This window comes from Wolffia australiana, chromosome 12 (assembly GCF_029677425.1).
Source record: "Wolffia australiana isolate 7733 chromosome 12, ASM2967742v1".
In the NCBI taxonomy this organism is placed as follows: domain Eukaryota; kingdom Viridiplantae; phylum Streptophyta; class Magnoliopsida; order Alismatales; family Araceae; genus Wolffia; species Wolffia australiana.
The window spans coordinates 8,334,712-8,355,503 of NC_135846.1; the positions used below are offsets into that span (position 1 = coordinate 8,334,712).

A 20,792-nucleotide genomic window follows, 5' to 3' on the forward strand; every position below is an offset into this window, starting at 1 on the left:
CAGAGCTTACTCTGTTAGCCATGACGCTAAGTACTTGGCCTACGGCCTCAGCTCTAGCGGCAGCGACTGGGTCACCATTAACGTGCTTCGAGTTGGTGACAAGAGCCCGGAATATGATAAGCTCTCCTGGGTGAGGGATTCTTTCATTGCTTCTTTGGTGTCTTCTGCGAAGAGGCTTACTCTTCTTGTTCTGCAGGTTAAGTTCTCATCGATAAGTTGGACGCATGATAGTAGAGGTTTCTTCTACAGCCGCTACCGGGCTCCCAAGTAGGGCTTTACTGATTTTTATCAGGGTGTTTTGAACTTCGATTATTGTTGTTTATGACTGGTATTTTTTTCAGGAATGTGGAGGAGTTGGATGCGGGGGCGGAGACAAATATTAATCTTTACCACGAGTTGTATTATCATTCTTTGGGTACAGATCAGTCTGAAGATTTTTTGAGTTGGAGGGACTCGGAGAATCCGAAGCACATGTTTTCTGCGCAGGTTACCGAAGATGGAAAAGTAAGTGAAATGCCGGGTTCCATCTAGCTTTAGCTTTCACAACGATAATGTAAGAGAGTAGAGATGAAGATAATGAAGTTGCTATTGTCATCCTCTCTCATACTACGCCCTTGACAAGTATGATAGAATAATCGAAAATGTCGTCATCCTTGCGGCAGAAGATGACGATAATATCGACGATGGGGGTCAATCTCTCTCGTTTTTCAAGAGGACGAGATTACGTTGACGATGCAGATATCGTCATTCTAGTTGTGAGGATGATGACGACGATTTCATCCTCAGACAACAAACGCTAGTTCCTACACACAAGGATTTTTTTATTTGTCATCTCTAAAGTTTTCATGGTATTTAGATCACTGTAATGACGCTGTTCCACCCTGTTTGTTGCATTTCTCTCATATTATGTTTATTTAATGCAAAAAATTCAGTGGGTTAACAAGTATTTTACTAGCCCTGTTCTTTTTTTGAATGTTTTCCAGTATGTGCTCTTATATATCACCGAGGGCTGTGACCCAGTCAACAAATTGTACTACTGCGACTTGACCTCTATTCCCAACGGGCTTCAAGGATTCAAGAAAGGGGAAAAAATGCTTCCTTTTGTCAAGCTCATTGACAACTTTGAAGCTAGCTACGAAGTTATAGCAAACGATGGCACAGAGTTCACGTTTCTCTCAAACAAGCAAGCTCCAAAGTACAAGCTCGTCCGCGTTGACCTCAACTCTCCTGATCAATGGACAGATGTTCTAGCTGAAGATGATAAGCGTGTTCTTGAATCTTCCACTGCTGTCAACAATGATCAGATTCTGGTAACTTATTTATGCGATGTCAAGTATCTTCTACAAGTAAGAGACTTGAAGACGGGGTCTTTACTCCACACTTTGCCAATTGACATCGGCTCGGTCTTCGGAATCTCCGGAAGGCGAGAATACAATGAAGTTTTCATAAGCTTCAGTAGTTTTCTTACATCGGGCATCATCTACAAATGTAACTTAGATAGTGAGACTCCAGAACTGGAGACTTTTCGAGAAATAGTGGTTCCTGGGTTCGATCGTTCATGCTTTGAGGTCAAACAGGTGAGTATCGTCTCGCTCAAATTTCTGTTCACCCATCATGCCGGTCTTAATTTTTTTTTAACTTTTTTTCTGTACAGGTTTTTATTTCAAGCAAGGATGGGACGAGGGTGCCACTGTTTATAGTTTCAAAGAAAGATGTTCCTTTAGATGGATCGCATCCGTGCTTATTATACGGATACGGAGGCTTCAACGCCAGCCTGACCCCATCATTTAGCGTTAACCGTATAGTTCTAACGAGGCACTTGGGCGCTGTTTTCTGTATTGCAAATATTCGTGGCGGTGGAGAATATGGGGAGGAATGGCACAAGGCTGGCTCCCTAGCCAATAAGCAGAACTGCTTTGATGACTTTATCTCTGCTGCTGAGTATCTGATCTCTGCTGGGTACACAAACCCTAGAAAACTTTGCATAGAGGGCGGAAGCAACGGCGGGCTTCTGGTTGCTGCTTGCGTAAACCAGGTGAAGTTTCATTATTTTTTCATCTTAAATCTTAATTTAGTAATTTTTCTGATGTTTATAAACTACTGGATCATGGTTAATGTAGAGACCCGATCTGTTTGGTTGTGCTCTTGCCCATGTTGGAGTGATGGACATGCTGCGATTCCACAAATTCACCATAGGTCAGGACATCTATTATTCAAATGAATTTAACGAGAATAAACTCTGATCTTCTTATAGCGACCAACATTAGCACGCCGATGATGATGTATCATCGTCATTAGGACATCTTTGATTTAACTCATTGACTGTTTTTATCAGGCCATGCGTGGACCAGTGAATTTGGTTGCTCTGAGAAGGAGGAGGAATTCAGATGGCTTCTCCAGTAAATTTCTAACACTATCCCCAACCTTTTATTATGGCATTCTATGTCATTTCAGCTAATTGAGGGCATTCTTCTATGTTTTTCTTGCAACCCTTTTTTCTTAGGATTTAAACTTTTTGTAAATATATTTATTTCTTATATCTTACTACGTAATGTATCAGATATTCGCCACTGCATAACGTGAGAAGGCCCTGGGAAAAAAGGGACTCAACATGCCAGTACCCGGCGATCATGCTTCTTACAGGTGACCATGATGACAGGGTTGTGCCATTGCACTCTTTGAAGCTCCTAGCCGTAAGTTTCAAAATATAAATTTACATTTTCAAAACTATTGACGATTAATTATCCCTATTAAATTGTAATATTTTCTAAATGCATGTTGCAGACTATGCAGTATGTCCTCTGCAAGAGTGTGGGGAAGAGCTTGCAGACCAATCCCATCACTGGGCGTATTGACAGGAAAACTGGGCATTGCTGCGGCCGCCCTACTCAGAAGATGGTCGATTCATAAGCCCTGTTTCTATTATTATTATTATTATTATTATTATTATTATTATTATTATTATTATTATTATTATTATTATCATTATTATTATTCTTATTTTCTGCCTGGTTTTTCATCTGTTCTTCTCTTGTAGATTGATGAGGCGGCGGATCGTTACAGCTTCATGGCACAGATGTTGGACGCCTGCTGGATAGATTGAATAGCAAAGTTACGGGCCTAAATGAAACCTCATTCGGAACAATTATTATAGATTCTGTTTTACGTCGCCGTTATTAAATCTCACATCATTTTTTGGGAAATTATTTGGTTATTTTTATTTATTTCTTATGTGGGAAAAGAATATATCCCACTAGCTCACTGTCAGAGAGAGAGGGAGAGAGAGAGAACAGCACGATGAAGTAACATCTTACCGTCGTACAGAACTTCCCTTCTGTGGGGGAGAGCGGGAGAGAGAGAGATAGAGAAACGGAGAGGAAGAGAGTGATATCTCTGTAGAGAGAGAAAGGGAGAGAGAGATAGAGAAAGGGAGAGGAAGAGAGTGATATATCTATCGAGAGAGAGAGAGATATAGAAAGAGGGAGAGAGAGATAGAGAAAGGGAGAGGAAGAGAAAGATATATCTATAGAGAGAGAGGGAGAGATATATATAGAGAGAGGGAGAGAGAGATAGAGAAAGGGAGAGGAAGAGAGTGAACTAGAGAGAGATAGAGGGAGAGGAAGAGAGAGAAAGATACAGAGAAAGAAAGATAGAGTTAGAGAGAGAGATATATAGAGAGGGAGCAAGAGAGGGAGAGAGATAGAGAAAGAGAGAGACAGAGGGAGAGAGATAGAGAAAGATAGAGTTAGAGAGGGAGAGATATAGAGAGGGAGCAAGAGAGGGAGAGAGATAGAGAAAGAGAGAGACAGAGGGAGAGAGATAGAGAAAGATAGAGTTAGAGAGGGAGAGAGAGATAGAGAAAGGGAGAGACATAAGGAGAGATAGAGAGAGATAGAGAAAGGGAGAGACATAAGGAAAGAGAGAGAGATAGAGAAAGGGAGAGACATACGGAGAGAGAGAGATAGAGAAAGGGAGAGGAAGAGGGAGAGAGGGAGATAGATAAAGGGAGAGAGATATAGAGAAAGGGAGAGACAGAGGGAGAGAGAGAGAGAGATACAGAGAGAGAAAGATAGAGTTAGGGAGAGATATAGAGATGGAGCGAGAGAGGAGAGAGAGATAGAGAAACGGAGAGACAGAGGGAGAGAGAGAGAACGATAGAGTTAGAGAGGGAAGAGAGATAGAGAAAGGGAGAGACAGAGTGAGAGAGAGAGAGAGATAAAGGGAGAGAGAGAGAGAACGATAGAGTTAGAGAGGGAAGAGAGATAGAGAAAGGGAGAGACAGAGTGAGAGAGAGAGAGATAAAGGGAGAGAGAGAGATAAAGTGAGAGGGATATAGAGAAAGGGAGAGACAGAGGGAGAGAGAGAGATAGAGAAAGGGAGAGGAAGAGGGGGAGACAGATAGATAAAGAGAGAGACAGAGGGAGAGAGAGATATAGATAAAGGGAGAGGGTGAGGAAGAGGGAGAGAGAGATAGAGAGATAAAGGGAGAGGGAGGAAGAGGAAGAGGGATAGAGAGAGATGTAAAGCGATGGATCTAATGGGCATCTGTCGTCCCAATTATCAGACACTATAGGTGCACTAAAAGTTGTCTCTATTTATTCATTAATTCTTCAATGAAATGAGGTACCTGAACTCCAAAAAATTGTCATTGTTATAGCGAATACGCACTTTGGCATCGTTTAGTCATGCAGTTTGTGATTTTCAAAGGTAATTATTGTTTTAAATCTAAATTATAATGCAAATGGTCTGGTTTTCAGTGAAAAATCCCACTTAACGTATTGATTCACGTAATATTTTGCACGACTTATGAATAAATTTTATAATTTTTTATAATTTTAAAAATTCGTTTCAATGGCTTGCTTTCATAATGTTTGACCTTTTTCAGTCAAACATAAAGTCTGATTTCTTTGAGATGTGATATTATTTCCATGAATTTATAGAGAAAGAAAATAGTTAAATTTGATTGAGTGGGCCAGCTCAAAGCGAGACCAATGGACAGCCCAGGACAAGCCCATATGCAGCTCAAAAGTTTGATCCATATGATGCCAGAGAGGCAGCCCAAATCCTGGCCGAAATGCAACCTGCACATGTGATGTTGTTTATCAAGGGATGAGACATCAGTTTTCATCTCCCATAACTGAAGACCTTTTCCGTGTAATGCGTCTCTTAAGTTCTGAGTAGCATTAAACAACAAAGTCAAAATCCTTTTTACTATTAAAACCAACTAATCAGAATCTATGGTTGAAATGATATCTGATTGTTGTGTATCAAATTTTTCACTATCGTGTAATGTAGGTATATTCTACTCAATAGACAAGTATCCAATTAGCTTGTTGTGAAAAAAATAAGAAAGGAGTAGACATTAATAAAATAGTAGACAATCTGAAAACATATGATAGGGAATAACGCCCAATCCTGAGAAGGGTCCAAAATTATCTTTGCTTTTGAGCTTGGGGCATTCAATATGTCATAAATATTATTTAATTTTTTAAGGAAATGGTGTAAGCAATTCAATATTAACCATAGCAGGTCAGCTTCCATTGAATACTCTCTGAGGAGGACTTGCATAAGTTCAGACACATTTACATGTGTGAAAATTATATCTCACTTAAGTCAAGATCAGTTTTTCTTAATTCATATTAAGGTTCGGAGTTAAAGGAGCTTCCATAGAAGGTAATATTATTTAAAACTGAGCCATGAGTAAAAAATATAATGATAGTTGAAGCTTGGCATGTGAAAACAGTAATAATTTAAGTTTTACATCTGTTTTTTTAAATACCTGAATTTTTATACTTCAAATATTTTTTATAGAATCGAAGACAGCTCTTATGTTTTTATATGTATAATTTCTCACTTATACTTGAGAATATCTCATGTTATTCATTTCCAATTGAAGCATTTTGTGGGGGAAGGTGAGGGGTGGATGCATCTGATCCTGGTATTGGTCAAGGTGCCAAGTGGGTGCAGGACCCATTTCATGCTTTACTTGAGTAAATGAAGAGTGAGGGAAATAAGAGCGAGGTTGCTTAGACTGGAGGAGCTTCTCTCTATCCATTATATTATTAGAACATTAGAACTGCTATTCATTAAAGGTTAAAGGTTATGTCTTTATATAAAAGTTTTCTCCTGATAGAAGGATGATATTACATACCATTTTTAAATTAATAGCTCGAGGCTAAAATTAGTTTGTATGATTTGGATGTAAATGTACATAAGATTCACATCCAATCATTGCTCCAGGTAAGTGTATAACTTAGACTTTGGGTCAGATGTACTCATAACCCCAACATGTGTTCAAAATTTCAGGGATGGGGTAGCTAATTGTTTTGCTGAATAAATATACAAAATAAAAGATTTTCCCCACAAGATTGTTGGGGTCGGTGCCTTGGTTCATCCATGGAAAACACGATTCCATGGATGCAGAAGCATGGTAATTGATTCTCAATCGATCTTTAAAAAAAAAAAATCGAATGTACGCGATCATTCGATGTTCCACCCTTGACTTTGCCGCTCTGAGATTATTCTGAACACGTTCAAGCGTCCAGCCTCTAAAAGTATCCACGCGATCATTCAGCGCTTAGATATCCACGTCTTCTTCTTCACCTCTTCTTGAAAATCTTGAAGATCTTCTCACCATGAAGATAATCTCCTTGTTTGAGCGGAGAAGAGAGTGGAGAAAGGGAGGGGCTCTCAAATCTAACTGGCCTGCGTGCTTGAAATCAGTTATACTTATCGTATAAGTAGGATCAGCTAGTGTTATTCTAACCGGATAATTCGATGTCTGTCTCGGCTATCCATCGGATATGAATATTTAGAATACATGTTTAAAGATTAATGATCACTGGATTATGATCTCATCATAATTCACTATGTCACTGCACGTATTCATGGACTTCATTATAAACATTACAAGAAACATGTAACCAATCACAAGAAAATTAACTGAACATTTATCTCATGTCATTTATCACAAGTAACCAATCAATCACAAGAAAATTAACTGAATATTTGTCTCATGTCATTTATCACGAGTGTACAAAGTCTCATCAAGTAGTTGCCGTCCTTTGGGCCAGTTAGTACCGACATTTGACATGTGTACACTACATCCAATATATATAGAGTTAATGATTTCCACAAAAGATCACACTTTGGCAGGATATTATTTCCATCGAAAACTCATGATACTGGACAATGCACTGAATTTGCATGTATTGTACTGCTGTTATGTATACCCTCGAAATCTAACTTAAATAAACATGGTGGTGTGATTGGCTTGACGGCCACATAATATCGATCAAAGGTTTCACGAACATCAGTTTTGATAGTTAGTGCTATAGTTTTTCTAAAATTTACCCTAGTTTTCTATCTTTATTAGTGTTAAGGATTGATGCACAAACCATGGGCCTAAGGCCATGTAACTGTAATAGAATCGTTAGGGTATTAATAGAACTGCTAACTCCCCTTAGAATACTGCTAATGGACCCTGGAAGGCCCATTAGCAGCCCAGTAATGGTCCACTTAGGGCCCATTACAATCCCACTAAGGGCCCATTAAGGGCCCATTAGTGAAGGCCCACTAAGGGCGGGAATATCAGGCCCACTAAGGGCCTGATATGTTCTGGGCCTGTCCTGGACAGGCCCAGAGTCCAACGGCTGGTAAAACTAGCCGTTGGACCCTCCAACGGTTTCTTGTTTAACAAGTAAGACAGTTACTTTTTAAACAAGTAACCTCTCTTTTGAATTTGAAAGGGCCTAGTGCCCTGGATTTTTTGTGTATAAAAGGGGAACTCTTGGCAGTAATAGACCATCTTTTTTGCCCCAACTCTGGTGTTCATCTCTCTCTCTCTAATTCTCTGTCTACCTTTCTCTCTCCTCGGATTGCTCCATTTCACAATTAGCATTTAAACGAAAGGTTTAAGTGCTGGGAATCACGGCCTTAGTTGACACTATCCCAACTGAATTACGTAGAATAATATCAGATTGAATACACATATAAAAACAAAAAATATATAAAACTATATGCATCACAATAGCACGAATCAAGCTTTCCAGATGTCATAGCTCTAGGTGTATCCATGAAATCTTCGAGTTTTGGATATCCGCTTCTTTCCCTCAAAAAGTTCTTCTAGAAATCTGACTTCTTACCCAACCATTCTCACCAATAAGAAACGCCGGGGACGAGGAAGATAAGAAAGGGGGGCAATATAACTCAGTTGCATGTGTGTCAAATGAGGGTACCCCAACTCTATTTATGATGTAAGAGAAATTCTCATAAAACCACAAGATAAAGTTTACAAAATTCTCTCTCTAAGAAAATATTCAATAAAAGTCCCAAAGCTTATATAAATGTTCATAAATATTATGCATGTGACTGTATATGCCCATGTGTTAGTCTAATTGATAATTTAAATTTCCCAACAACCTTTATTGACCAACCATGTTAATTAAATATATCAAAAAACTAATTAATCATGACTTTTTTAAACTAATTGATTGATTGAGTCCCTAGCCTGTGGGATGCCATGCTACACCTTATGCCCAAGAAGATGGCAACTCTCTCATGGAACGGCAAATGTCATTGATTTTCATGTATATATAATCCTTCATTTGTGTAAGAATCCTGAATGTGGTAAATCATCAAACCCTAATATGTCATTTTGGTTAGTACTAATGTGGGGTCAAACCCTAATATATCTTTGAAGTTTTTTCTACACAAGCTAGGGGTTTAACTACTCATTCTTTGAGTCAATATCCTCTAATACTAATGTCAGATAATCCCATCTCAACTACAAAATCACCTTCTTGGACTTGTTGCAACATCTAAGCTAGGAGGGTTTGGAATTGATTTAGTGAATTCTTTTCACTAAAGAGCACCTACTATTTGCCATTAGTGTCATCACACTAATGGATACAGGATTTACCATATATATCATATGGGTGGGAGTACATAGTGCTTTATTGAATGTAGCCTAGAAGCCCATTTTTTTAAGCCCACTAGCAACTTGAGGCCCAAGAAGGAGTTTCTTCTAGAACTGACAGGATCTGCATAAAATTACCTAGAGCCCCTCGAAATCCTCTAACGGGATTTTCTCTGACAAGATCTTCTGATAGGATCTTCTGACAGGATTTTCTTTAACACGATTTTCTCTAACAAAATTTTCTTTGACAGGATCTTCGGACAGAATCTCTGACAGATTCTTCTTCTGCCAGGATCTCTGCTCTAACTTGTCAGAGCTGCATATCTTCTGTTTTGTCCCATCAAGATCTTCTTGAGCCACACAGATATCTCCTGACAACTTCTACAGGCCCCAGAATCTGTAGGATATTCTGCTCAGGCCTCTCAGTCTGCTTATCCTCTGTTTCAGATTGTTAGAATTATTTTTCTCAATGTTTTGACTTGTCATTTCATGGGTATAGTCATTATGGAAGACCCTGCACTTGTGACCTATATAAGGCCCCCATGTACCCTTGAATGAGTATTACTGAAATCTATTGTTTTGTTGAAACTGTTGTTTCTCCCCTATGAGTGTTCTCTTTGCTAGAGAGTGCTTAGCTGATTGTGGATTCAAGCAAAGCCCGTATGGACTCAAGGGTTGAAGAAGCTAGTTTTGTGGATTCAGGACTTGGCTCCTTCAAGTAGAGCAAGGCTTGTGGATTCAAGTCATGTTGCTACAATGTTCGTGTACTAAGGTTGCGTGATATATAATAGATATTTCTTGATGTAACTCTTAAGTATACTTTAAATAATAATCTTTAGAGATAATGCATAAAGACTAGTGATTTATTTATTATGATCTCATCATACTTCACTAAGTCAGATTATGTATTCATTAACTTCATAGTAAGCATCAAAGATGGATTGTCATGAATATATTGTATTAATGAACATTGACCAGTGCATGACTGGTTTCCCAACGACAGTATTATAAATATTATATAAGGTGTTCCCCCATGATTTCTGTTATGTATTTGTTCTATCTTGAATGATAGATTAGGGTTTGACAGCTAAGTCATTTGAAAGGCACACACATATGAAGTATTATTCATACATGGTGACCAATGGTAGTAAAATTTTGATAACATTAAATAAGGTACATAATAAATATCCTTTCATACTTAATTTTTTCACACATATTTCTAGATATTTATTAACATTATTCACCATTTAAGCTTCAAATGATACTTAATTTTATTTTCTTAATTACATTTTATGTATTTTATTAAAATTGGAGACTGACCCCACTTGAATCATTAGAACTTATTGGATTTCTCGCATATTGTTTGGTTCTTAATTGAAATTAATAACTTAGATAAGTTAATGGTGATATAAGGATAAAAATTGGATACAAGAGAAGCCCAAGTTGTGTCCTAGATTATAACAGAAAATCCAACCCATTGCCTGGACTAGAAAAATAGGCCCAATACAGTAGAAGCTTGCTCTTGGAGCCCATTTATGCCTTGTTTAATAGCCATGTCAAGTAAAGGGAAAAACTATTGAACTAAGTTACAATTTTCATTGAAAAGGTATATTTTCAAATCCAGAATGGAAGCATATGAATCTAGACTTAAAATCAAGTAGTCCTCTCCCTCCAAATTCCTATAATTAAACTGTTTTTATTCTGAGGTGGACTTATACTCTAAGCTTGTTGACAACCTGATGAATCAGATTTCTTTGATTAATAATATTTTTTAATATACAACAGAGGGCCTTTGAGGGATGTGTGATACATGCTTCTACCAACATATGAGAAATACTCCAGACTAAATCTATTAACCAAGTATTCTATCAAATGTACGGTGATTCAAACATGATCAGAAATGTCCAAGGAGTAAATCTGGAGTTAGTGAGGAAAGAAGAACACAAGAATTGAGATAGAGAGGAAAGGGTAAAAAAGCTAGCTGGATCGGACGTAGGCTTCTCTCCCCGAGCTGGAGGATCTCCACTCCTGCCGAAAAGCATAAGAATCTCTTGAAAAATGATTTCCGATCCTCTATTGAGCTCCCTCCTCATTTATTTATATGACTCAGCATCGGATCTTCAGTTTTGGCGCCACACGTGCTGTTCTCACGGCACGTGTAGAGTTCAAAGACCCTCGTAGCCTCTTGGTTCTCTGATAAGTCCTGATGGGGACTCTATCAATGTGACAGAAGGTTTTATGATCTAAGATATTTTAATTCAATTTTTTTTACCTTTTTCATTAGATAAAATGGTATTTGATAGCATAGATGATATGCTTTCCAACACATCAAACCACTTTATAAAATGCCTATTGTAGAAAAATTTAGTAGAATAAATTCACAGTAAATAAATAGCACATCATTTATTTAAAATTATATTTCATTTTAGTGAATTTGATTCTTAAAAAATAGCTAAAAATCCAAAATATATAAAATACCCCTAAAAAGTTTTCCACTGAATTTGACCCTTTCCACCTACAAAGGGAATTTTTATACATATTCTAGAATAAATCAAAGCATTACTACGAAATAGTTCAACCTAATCGCTAGGCCCTCAGGGTTCCATGAGAGAGTTGACTTAATGCTATAGCAGAAGGTATATCTAGTCACTCAGTGGACAAGAAACTCAACCTATTAAATGGGTTTAAGTAATCCATTATTAAAATTTTTGTATATTGATATAATTAGAGTATAAGGTTAAAAAATAAAGGCTATTGGGCCATTAAAGTTGTTAACTAGATTGATACATGTGCATGGAGGGTCACATTCATAATAATTTTGGGACATCGCCAGATACACTCAAATTTTAGGGACTTTAAAGAAAATACCTTTGAGAGTACAAATAGGGCACGCATTAATGTTCTGGTGCCCATGTAAGAAAGAAATGGGCGCCTCCTTCATTTTTTTCTTTCTAAAGCCTTATCTTCTATTGAGACTAGATGGCATGAGATCCATTACAATTTTTGTTGTTAAAGATAAAAATGCAGAAATCCAAGACTATGAAGATCACATGGATATGACAGCATGCCAGAGAAGTGAACAGCTCAAAAAATCTCATCCATGGAATAAGGGAACATCAGAATTTGTTCTTCTCAAGGTGATGTGATCATATACTATTTTTTGGTTTCAATGCATTTTGATTCTATTACAATAATTGATCTTGGGCAATCAACTTAGCCTAGAAAACCCAAACACACTCAAAGGTATTTGGATCATCCAAGAATGAAAAAACAAGATGAAAGTTGGGGGGAAGAGATCAGGATTAAAATACTCATTAATCTAATAATACACTACTTAGGGAAAGGAAACTGACAACATAAGTAACAGATGATACACTCTATCCGTAGGAAAGTTAATGGATTTTCATTAGATCTCAACTTTGTACTGATTTTCTTTTCCAGAAGAGTTTTCCATCTTTTTATTGATTTGCGTCATTCTTCATCTCGTGCAACAATGACTTCTTATCTCCACATAGTAAAGAATATTCACCTTAAAAAATCAATTTCACTGTATTAAGAATATTCAGGAGTGTTTGAATAACTTTTTGCAATAATCAGAAGTTCCTTTAATAAATGAAAATGAACGAATGGACAAAGAGATAAATATGATAACTTATTCAACACTTGGACAAAAAATCATTTGCGGTCATCAAGTATTGGGCCCCTAACTTGGAGTATTTTAATCCTATGATCTTGATCTCTGTGAATGTATCAACTTTTTTCTATGTCATCAATATATCTGGAAACTCTTGGACATGAAATGAATATCACTCTATTTTTATTGACATACATCAAATGGGAATCTATTTATTAACCTTGTAATATAATGAAAAGATTTGATTTTTTTTGCATGTTCAAACACATACAAATTTACATCTAGTTATTTACTTCCAATAATTATACTAATGTCTTGAGAATTCAACCTGCACACCAAAATATTAATGAGTTATGTTTTAAAAATGCGGCATAATAAAGATGCATTCTTTTTTCCAACTAGTCTAGGGTTTCCACTTCTGGTGCATTGTCATGAAATTTTCATACATTCATTTTAATCTCAACCATAACATGTGGTGCAGCCACATCCCTTTAATGTGTCTCATTTGTAGGTAGTTAATGCCCATTAATTAAATGTGTAGGTTAACAGTATGGTAGTGAAAATTCTTCCCATACGGTGTATTTTCCGGATCCTAGTATCATTCAATCATTCACCATAGTCTAAAGCATGAAACACCATAAATCCATAATTCTTTTAAGATAACATGTAAAATATATTATGACATGTTCCATGATTTACTTGTAATTAAATTTTAAATCAGTAAAATTTAAAACATAAGCAGGTTAATCCCCTATGAGAAAAATTTCAAAAAATGTCTACTATTAAAACTCAGCCCTCTTAGATTTGGTATTTGATAGCTTCTCGTGCTCGCATGTAGGTTGCCGGCTCAGGGTTTCCATGGCTTCACCCATGGGCACTACGCTAAGGAAGGTTGATAAACCAGAATTCGTGTTAAATAAGTCATTTTAAGGCTCTGATTTATGAAAAAATATTTAAAAATTGACCTTACTTAGAATAGGGTAAGTGAGGGTCCAATCTACAAGGAGCAGGTAATGAGAGAGTAAATGCATTTCAAATATATTTTTAAATAATTTGTTTAGGTGATTTAATATTTTTTGGATTTTAACTATTTTCTAAAGATCAAATCAACTAAATGATGGAAAACTAGTAAGAAATATTTTTACTAAATGAAATAAATATCTATGTTGTTTCTAATCAGTTATAATATTTAAGAACTTTTATGATTTTTAAGAATTTTGTTTTGGTATTTTTAGGGCAAGAAATAAACTTTAAGGATAAATAGAACCTTAGGCCGCACTTCACGCAGTAAGATTACGACAGAAATTAGTGGACAAAAAATACTAAAACTTTTGCTACAAGAGGAATTTTTAGTGCTGTTTGCTAGGTTGAAAATCCTGAAGTCTAGGCTATTCTATGAAATGTTTACCAAGAGAAAATGGTGAGAATATTCAAATTAAACATTAAGGATATCAAATGAACATTGTTGTCACTTTCCCCGAGGGCCAAGTGGTGGTCTTTCTCCAAGAATCTTGATCACCCTTGAACTTTCTCTCACACACTCATGTAGAACAAGAATGGATCAAAGAAATTTGATGCAATAGGCCTCCAACAATAAATTGGGAGAAGAAATCGAAGATGAGATACAAAAAGAGGGAGAAGAGAATAAATAGAAGTTCTTTAACTCTCCCAACCATTGGATTTAATTCCAAGGGTTTGGATGGCCACTTGATTTCTTGCATGAACCTGCATTTTCTCCACATTTCTTGCTTTAGTTGACCCTATCCTTAAGGAGATTTGAATGGGCTTCTAAAGTGAGTTTCTTGTGTACTGAGCCTCTTCTTATTATCTATTAGATGGCTTAAGTTTCTACTTTCCTCCCATTTGTATCTCAAATTCACTATTGCATTTACCTAAGTCCTATTTTCAAATAAAACTCCAAGAAGATATGAGAAATCCACTCAACTCTAAGAGAAGTCAAGTAGGGTTAGTCTCAAAAATCAATAAAATTTATTAAATAGAGCTTAGGAAAATAAATAATAAATGTCTCATTTTATCCTTAAATGTATGCCAGTGCAAATCTAAAATATGTGGTTAAAAAAGAAGTATAAAAGCATAACTTTATTGATCTAATTTGATGTTATCAAAGTTCCTCAATAAAGATATGCCCGACTTTCCCCTCGGTCACCCCCTCTAATGGGTTCTGCCATGTGGGCCTCGACAGACATCGAGGACCTACCACGAGCTTCTTCAGCTTCTTTTTTATATGTTCTTGTAATTCAATAAAGCTACAAAAAATAAGATAGGTTTTTCCTTTATTTTTCAGCTCAAGAAAATGATGATATATTATTGAGATAGTTAACCATGTTCCCCATTAAATAAAAAATGCAAATATAATCAATTCAAGCATGGATGCTATTTCGTACTAAAATACTAGTGACTTGTCTCCAAAAATCAAAATTGCTTCAAAGAACTTCAGTTGGTCGGTCATCGTTAAAACACAACTATCCATACGATGTCTTTCGTGTCTCATGCCTAAAGGCCGCTAACCCAACCATGACGTGAATCAAATCGACTTACAACTAGTTTAAGTACTATTCAAGGATTCATTTAGATAAATTCAATGAATCCAAATGTCTCAACACCAGTGGTAGGGATTGGGGGACCTCGACGCCATGATAAGCGCCTACTACCTACTCAGCATAGCATGCAGGACGGCATCCAAAACTCATTTATCTATCCTTTATGTGTCTACACTAATCGATACTATGTTGATTATGATTATGAAGTCACCTCATGTCAAACTTTTCCAAAAATGGCCGCAGTTCTTTCCTTGTGTAGCAGGTGCCCTCGTCTAAGAGGCGCTGCTCTCTCTCTCTCTCTGCACAAATTCAGACTCCCTCTGTCATCTCCCACATTCTTGGAAGCGAAACCCGCTTACTGTCGATCCATGGGTTCTCTCTCAGCATCCCTCGAACCTCTCCAGTACCCTCTAGCGCGCCGCGACGAGTCGGTAGTCGATGACTACCACGGCGTCAAAGTCCCCGATCCCTACCGCTGGTGAGCAATCTTTCGATTTCCCCGTGTTGTTCTACAGTCTGGATTTTGTTGTTTCATTGTTCTACGATCTGGGTTTTGTTGTTTTATTGTTCTAGGATCTGGGTTTTGTTGTTTCATTGTTCTACGATCTGGGTTTTGTTGTTTCATTGTTCTACGATCTGGGTTTTGTTGTTTCATTGTTCTACGATCTGGGTTTTGTTGTTTCATTGTTCTACGATCTGGGTTTTGTTGTTTCATTGTTCTACGATCTGGGTTTTGTTGTTTCATTGTTCTACGATCTGGGTTTTGTTGTTTCATTGTTGTACGATCTGGGTTTTGTTGTTTCATTGTTCCACGATCTGGTTTTTGTTGTTCCATTGTTCCACGATCTGGGTTTTGTTGTTTCATTGTAGGCTGGAAGATCCGGACGCGGAGGAGGTGAAGGGGTTCGTCGAGAAGCAGGCAAATCTGACGGAATCGCTGCTGCAGAGTTGTGGGGAGAGAGAGAGGCTGCGAAAGCAGATCACTTCGCTGTTGGATCATCCCCGATATGATACTCCTTTCCGGCGCGGGGACAAGTATTTCTACACCCACAACACTGGTTTGCAAGCGCAGAGCGTTTTGTTTGTGCAGGATGGGCTTGATGGGAAAGCTGAAGTGCTGTTGGATCCTAATTTGCTCTCCGCTGATGGAACCACTGCGTTAAGCACTTACTCTATCAGCCATGATGCCCAATTCATGGCCTACGGCCTTAGCTCAAGCGGCAGCGACTGGGTCACCATTAATGTGCTTCGAGTTGATAACAAGAAGCCCGAATCTGATTCTCTTTCCTGGGTAAGGGGTGCATCGTTCTTGAATCTATCTTGAATTTGTGTTATTTTCTGTGGGGAATTTTAGTCGTCTTGTGCTACCTCCAATCTCTAGGTTAAGTTCTCATCGATTAGTTGGACTCATGACTGTAAAGGTTTCTTCTACAGCCGCTACCCAGCTCCCAAGTAGGGTTATATATATTTTTTTCTGGGGTTTAATTTCAGTTATTGTTAATCCTGAGTGATGCTGATAATGGATTTCTTGGCAGGAATGGGGAGGAGTTGGATGCGGGGACAGAGACAAATATTAATCTTTATCACGAACTGTATTATCATTTTTTGGGGACTGATCAGTCTGAAGATATATTGTGTTGGAGGGACCCGGAAAACCCAAAGCACATGTTTGCTGGGCAAGTGACTGAAGATGGAAAAGTAAGTGAGAGGCCAGGTTTAATTTAGCTGTCATTATTCTCGTCATTGGCCTGGTGCCTGGATGACAATGATAATCTCAAATTCGTCTTTGTCATCATCATTTGTCCGCGATGAGGATGAAAATGACAAAGACAAAATCATAAATGTTGTCGTCGTCTTAGCGGCATATGAGGACATCGATGGAGGAATCACTTCCTCAACCCAACACCGCATGCTCTCATCCTTGTTCAAGATGAATAGATGTTGATGACGATGATAAATCACTGTATTTGTCATTCGTCTAAGCCAGGATGAAGGAGACGAGAGATTTCTATTGTCATCTCCCTCATCATTTGTCTTAGCCAGGATGAAGGTGACAAGAGATTTCTATAATCTTCGTCACTAGTCTGTATGTAAAATGATGATGACAAAATCATCATCATCATGCGACCTTGTGATGATGACAGTGACAGTATCTTAATCATGATGACACCATTGTCCTGGGATGGCAAACACTAGTTCCATCTGTTAGTTCAACCCCCTCCAAATCAAAGTTATTTGTTTCTTCTCAACAAAATATGATCCTCCATAAGCCATTTCCCGATGACAAATTAAGTTTTTTCATGGTAGCAAGTTCATGACTTTGACATACTTGTTATATGATTTGTTTTTCTGATGATTTCATACCATAAACTCCAGTATGTGCTCTTATATATCACCGAGGGTTGTGACCCAGTCAACAAATTGTATTACTGCGACCTTTCTTTGATTCCGAACGGGCTTCAAGGTGTCAAGGAAGGGGGAAAAATGCTTCCTTTTGTCAAGCTCGTGGACAACTTTGAAGCAAGCTACGAAGCCGTAGCAAATGATGGCACAGAGTTTACATTTCTCTCTAACAAGGAAGCTCCAAAGTACAAGCTTGTCGGTGTTGACCTCAACTCTCCTGATCAATGGAAAGATATCGTGTGTGAAGATGATAAGGATGTTCTTGAGTCAGCCAAGGCTGTTAACAAGGATCAGATTTTGGTCAGTTATCTAAGTGATGTCAAGTATCTCCTTCAAATAAGAGACTTGAAGACGGGGTCTTTACTACATACTTTACCCATTGACATCGGCTCAGTCTTTGGGATCTCTGGTCGGCGGGAGTACAGTGAGGTCTTCATAGGTTTTACCAGTTTTCTTACATCGGGCATCATCTATAAATGTGATTTATCTAACGAGACTCCAGAACTAGAGATTTTTCGAGAAATCGTGGTTCCAGGGTTTGACCGTTCACGCTTTGAGGTCAAACAGGTAAATAATCATTTTAAAAAATTTAGTGACCACCAACATGCCAATTTTAATTTTTTTTAATTTCGTGTACAGGTTTTTATTTCAAGCAAGGATGGGACAAGGGTGCCGATATTTATTGTTTCAAAGAATGATATTCTTTTAGATGGGTCTCATCCATGCTTGTTGTACGGATATGGAGGCTTCAACATCAGCCTGACCCCGTCATTTAGCGCGAGCCGTATAGTTCTAACAAGGCACTTGGGTGCTGTTTTCTGTATTGCAAATATTCGTGGCGGTGGGGAATATGGGGAAGAATGGCACAAGGCTGGATCCCTAGCCAATAAACAGAACTGCTTTGATGACTTTATCTCTGCTGCTGAGTATCTGATCTCTGCTGGGTTCACAAACCCTAGAAAACTTTGCATAGAGGGCGGAAGCAATGGTGGGCTTCTGGTCGCAGCTTGTGTTAACCAGGTGAAGTTTCATTATTTCTCATTTTCAATCTTAATTTTTCAAGGTTTCTGATGTTTATAAACTACTGGTGCATGGTTCGTGCAGAGACCTGATCTGTATGGTTGCGCTCTTGCCCATGTTGGCGTGATGGACATGCTGCGATTCCACAAATTCACCATAGGTCAGCACATCTTTTTTTTTTCAAAAAAATCTGTTATTCCAATGAATTAAACGAGATCAAACTCTGATCTTCTTATGGCGACCGACTAGACTTGGCAGAAGATAATGGCTTGGACAAATGGTGATGGCTGGATCATCATTGATGGTTAGATGATGACAGCCAGCCATCATCATTGCTGATACCGAACAAGGATTAACAGGCTGGCAAATTCTTTATCATCATTGGCATCCCAATTTTTAGTCATCGTCATCGTCGCCCATATTTGGGTATGGACAAATGACGGTGACTTTTGTCATCAACACAATAATTTATCATTGTTGACGCCAAACAGTTACCTACATCTCTTAGATTAACTCATTGAATCTTTTTATCAGGCCATGCGTGGACCAGTGATTATGGCTGCTCTGAGAAGGAGGAGGAATTCGGATGGCTTTTCAAGTATGTTATTGTGTTTTGTGTCATTTCAGCTCGCCATGGGCATTTTGGTATTTAATTGTTAGAATGGTTATTCAAAAAAAAAATTTTGGTAGAATGGTTTCGCTTTACATATCTGTGGCCCTACCCTAAGTCTAAGAGCCTTACCCTGACAACTAAGCCGGTTAGGAACTGCTAGTTGCCACTGCATGACTGTTTCTCTCCCTATCTTCTCTAGCTGTCTAATCTTGATCCATCCTCTCTCTCTCTCTCTCTCTCTCTCTCTCTTTCTCTCTTTCTCTCTCTCTCTCTCCTTATCTCTTTCACCAAAAAATACCTTCCTCAATAGATACCTACATCAAGTCTCTATTTGTTGCGAAAAATGAGTCAGTTCTATAATTTTTCTCTGAAACTGTTACCGACATTACCGGTTGCCATTTTTCGTGTATTTTTCAATATATATCGCTGCTCATTTAAATTTTACTTTGTGATAAGATACTCGCCACTGCATAATGTGAGAAGACCCTGGGAAAAAGGGGACCCAACTTGCCAGTACCCACCAGTCATGCTTCTTACAGCGGACCACGACGACAGGGTTGTGCCATTGCACTCTCTGAAACTGTTAGCCGTAAGTATTGTTATCCATATTGGGCATTTTCGACATCTATTTTAGTACTGTAAAATATTTATCGTTCTTGATAAATGATAAAAACAAATTCTGAACTCGAGCTGGCTGCCATTGTAACAGACGATGCAGTATGTCCTCTGCACAAGTATTGAGAACAGCCCACAGACCAACCCCATGATTGGGCGCATTGATCAGAAATCTGGGCATGGCAGCGGCCGCCCTACTCAGAAGATGGTAGATTTATCATCTTAAATCTGTATTTTTTGTATGTTTTAATTCAGTTCGTCTTTCTTTCCCAGATCTAATCTTCCTAGATTGTTACCTGTTTCTTTCCTCCTGTAGATTGATGAAGCAGCTGATCGTTACTGCTTCATGGCACAGATGCTGGGCGCCTCCTGGATTGATTAAGTTGTAGACTTAAAGGGTTGACGATGACATCGTCCTGGTCTTATTATTGGCATGTTGATCTAATTATGGGTTTGTTTCTCAGTTCACCGTAATTTATTCTCTCATTGCTTTTGGGTAAATATCTTGTCTTATATTTTAATTCTTGTGTGAGTAAAAAAGATGAGAAAGATATCCAGAGCAGAACTCACATTAGGTCAAGTATCAAATCACAGGCTCATCGCTGGTTGACTTTTTTTTTTTTCAAAAAAAAGATCTCTGCCTGACCCTTTTGTCACCCACCTTGATACAGCCTCTGTATCATTGTTTCCGAAAGGTAGTAATTTAATTGATCCTTATTAATGAAAGGGAACTTTGAGTTCCAAGCATGAATTGAATTCTCTTGGGAATACTTGCACATCATTGTGCTTTTATTTTCAAGAAAAAATCAAATTATTTTTATCTTTTTACTAGATACAGTTAGATTAACGCAATAATTATAATAAAAAATATTGTCCTGTTATGACATGATTAGATTGAAAAGATAATATAAATATTCCAAGTGTTGAGTATAATTCAAATTTAAGGTGCAGTAGTTGATCAGTTTCTTTTGACTAAAGTCACTCTTTCAATGAGGAATACTTGCTTTTAGATCTGATTAGAACTGATTG

At 37.8% G+C, this 20,792-nt stretch overlaps 2 protein-coding genes across 2 annotated transcripts in view; both read left to right on the forward strand.

Moving 5' to 3' along the window:
* Nucleotides 1-3,203, forward strand: part of LOC144710666 (uncharacterized) — a 3,731-nt gene extending 528 nt beyond the window's left edge. The window contains exons 2-11 of the mRNA XM_078584494.1: nt 1-130; nt 197-267; nt 342-504; nt 984-1,577; nt 1,655-2,035; nt 2,121-2,196; nt 2,336-2,399; nt 2,561-2,693; nt 2,785-2,898; nt 3,038-3,203. The exon at nt 1-130 is cut by the window's left edge and continues 291 nt beyond it. Coding sequence (XP_078440620.1) covers nt 1-130; nt 197-267; nt 342-504; nt 984-1,577; nt 1,655-2,035; nt 2,121-2,196; nt 2,336-2,399; nt 2,561-2,693; nt 2,785-2,898; nt 3,038-3,103 — 1,792 coding nt within the window. The 3' untranslated portion in view covers nt 3,104-3,203. The remainder of the gene's footprint in view (nt 131-196; nt 268-341; nt 505-983; nt 1,578-1,654; nt 2,036-2,120; nt 2,197-2,335; nt 2,400-2,560; nt 2,694-2,784; nt 2,899-3,037) is intronic.
* A 12,107-nt stretch (nt 3,204-15,310) lies between these two features.
* Nucleotides 15,311-20,264, forward strand: LOC144710215 (uncharacterized). Its single transcript, XM_078583919.1, has 11 exons — nt 15,311-15,590; nt 15,983-16,403; nt 16,494-16,564; nt 16,648-16,810; nt 17,489-18,082; nt 18,155-18,535; nt 18,620-18,695; nt 19,070-19,133; nt 19,605-19,737; nt 19,858-19,971; nt 20,080-20,264. The coding sequence occupies exons 1-11, from the start codon at nt 15,346-15,348 to the stop codon at nt 20,143-20,145; spliced, it is 2,328 nt and encodes a 775-aa protein (XP_078440045.1). The 5' UTR covers nt 15,311-15,345; the 3' UTR covers nt 20,146-20,264.
* Nucleotides 20,265-20,792: the final 528 nt, after the last annotated feature.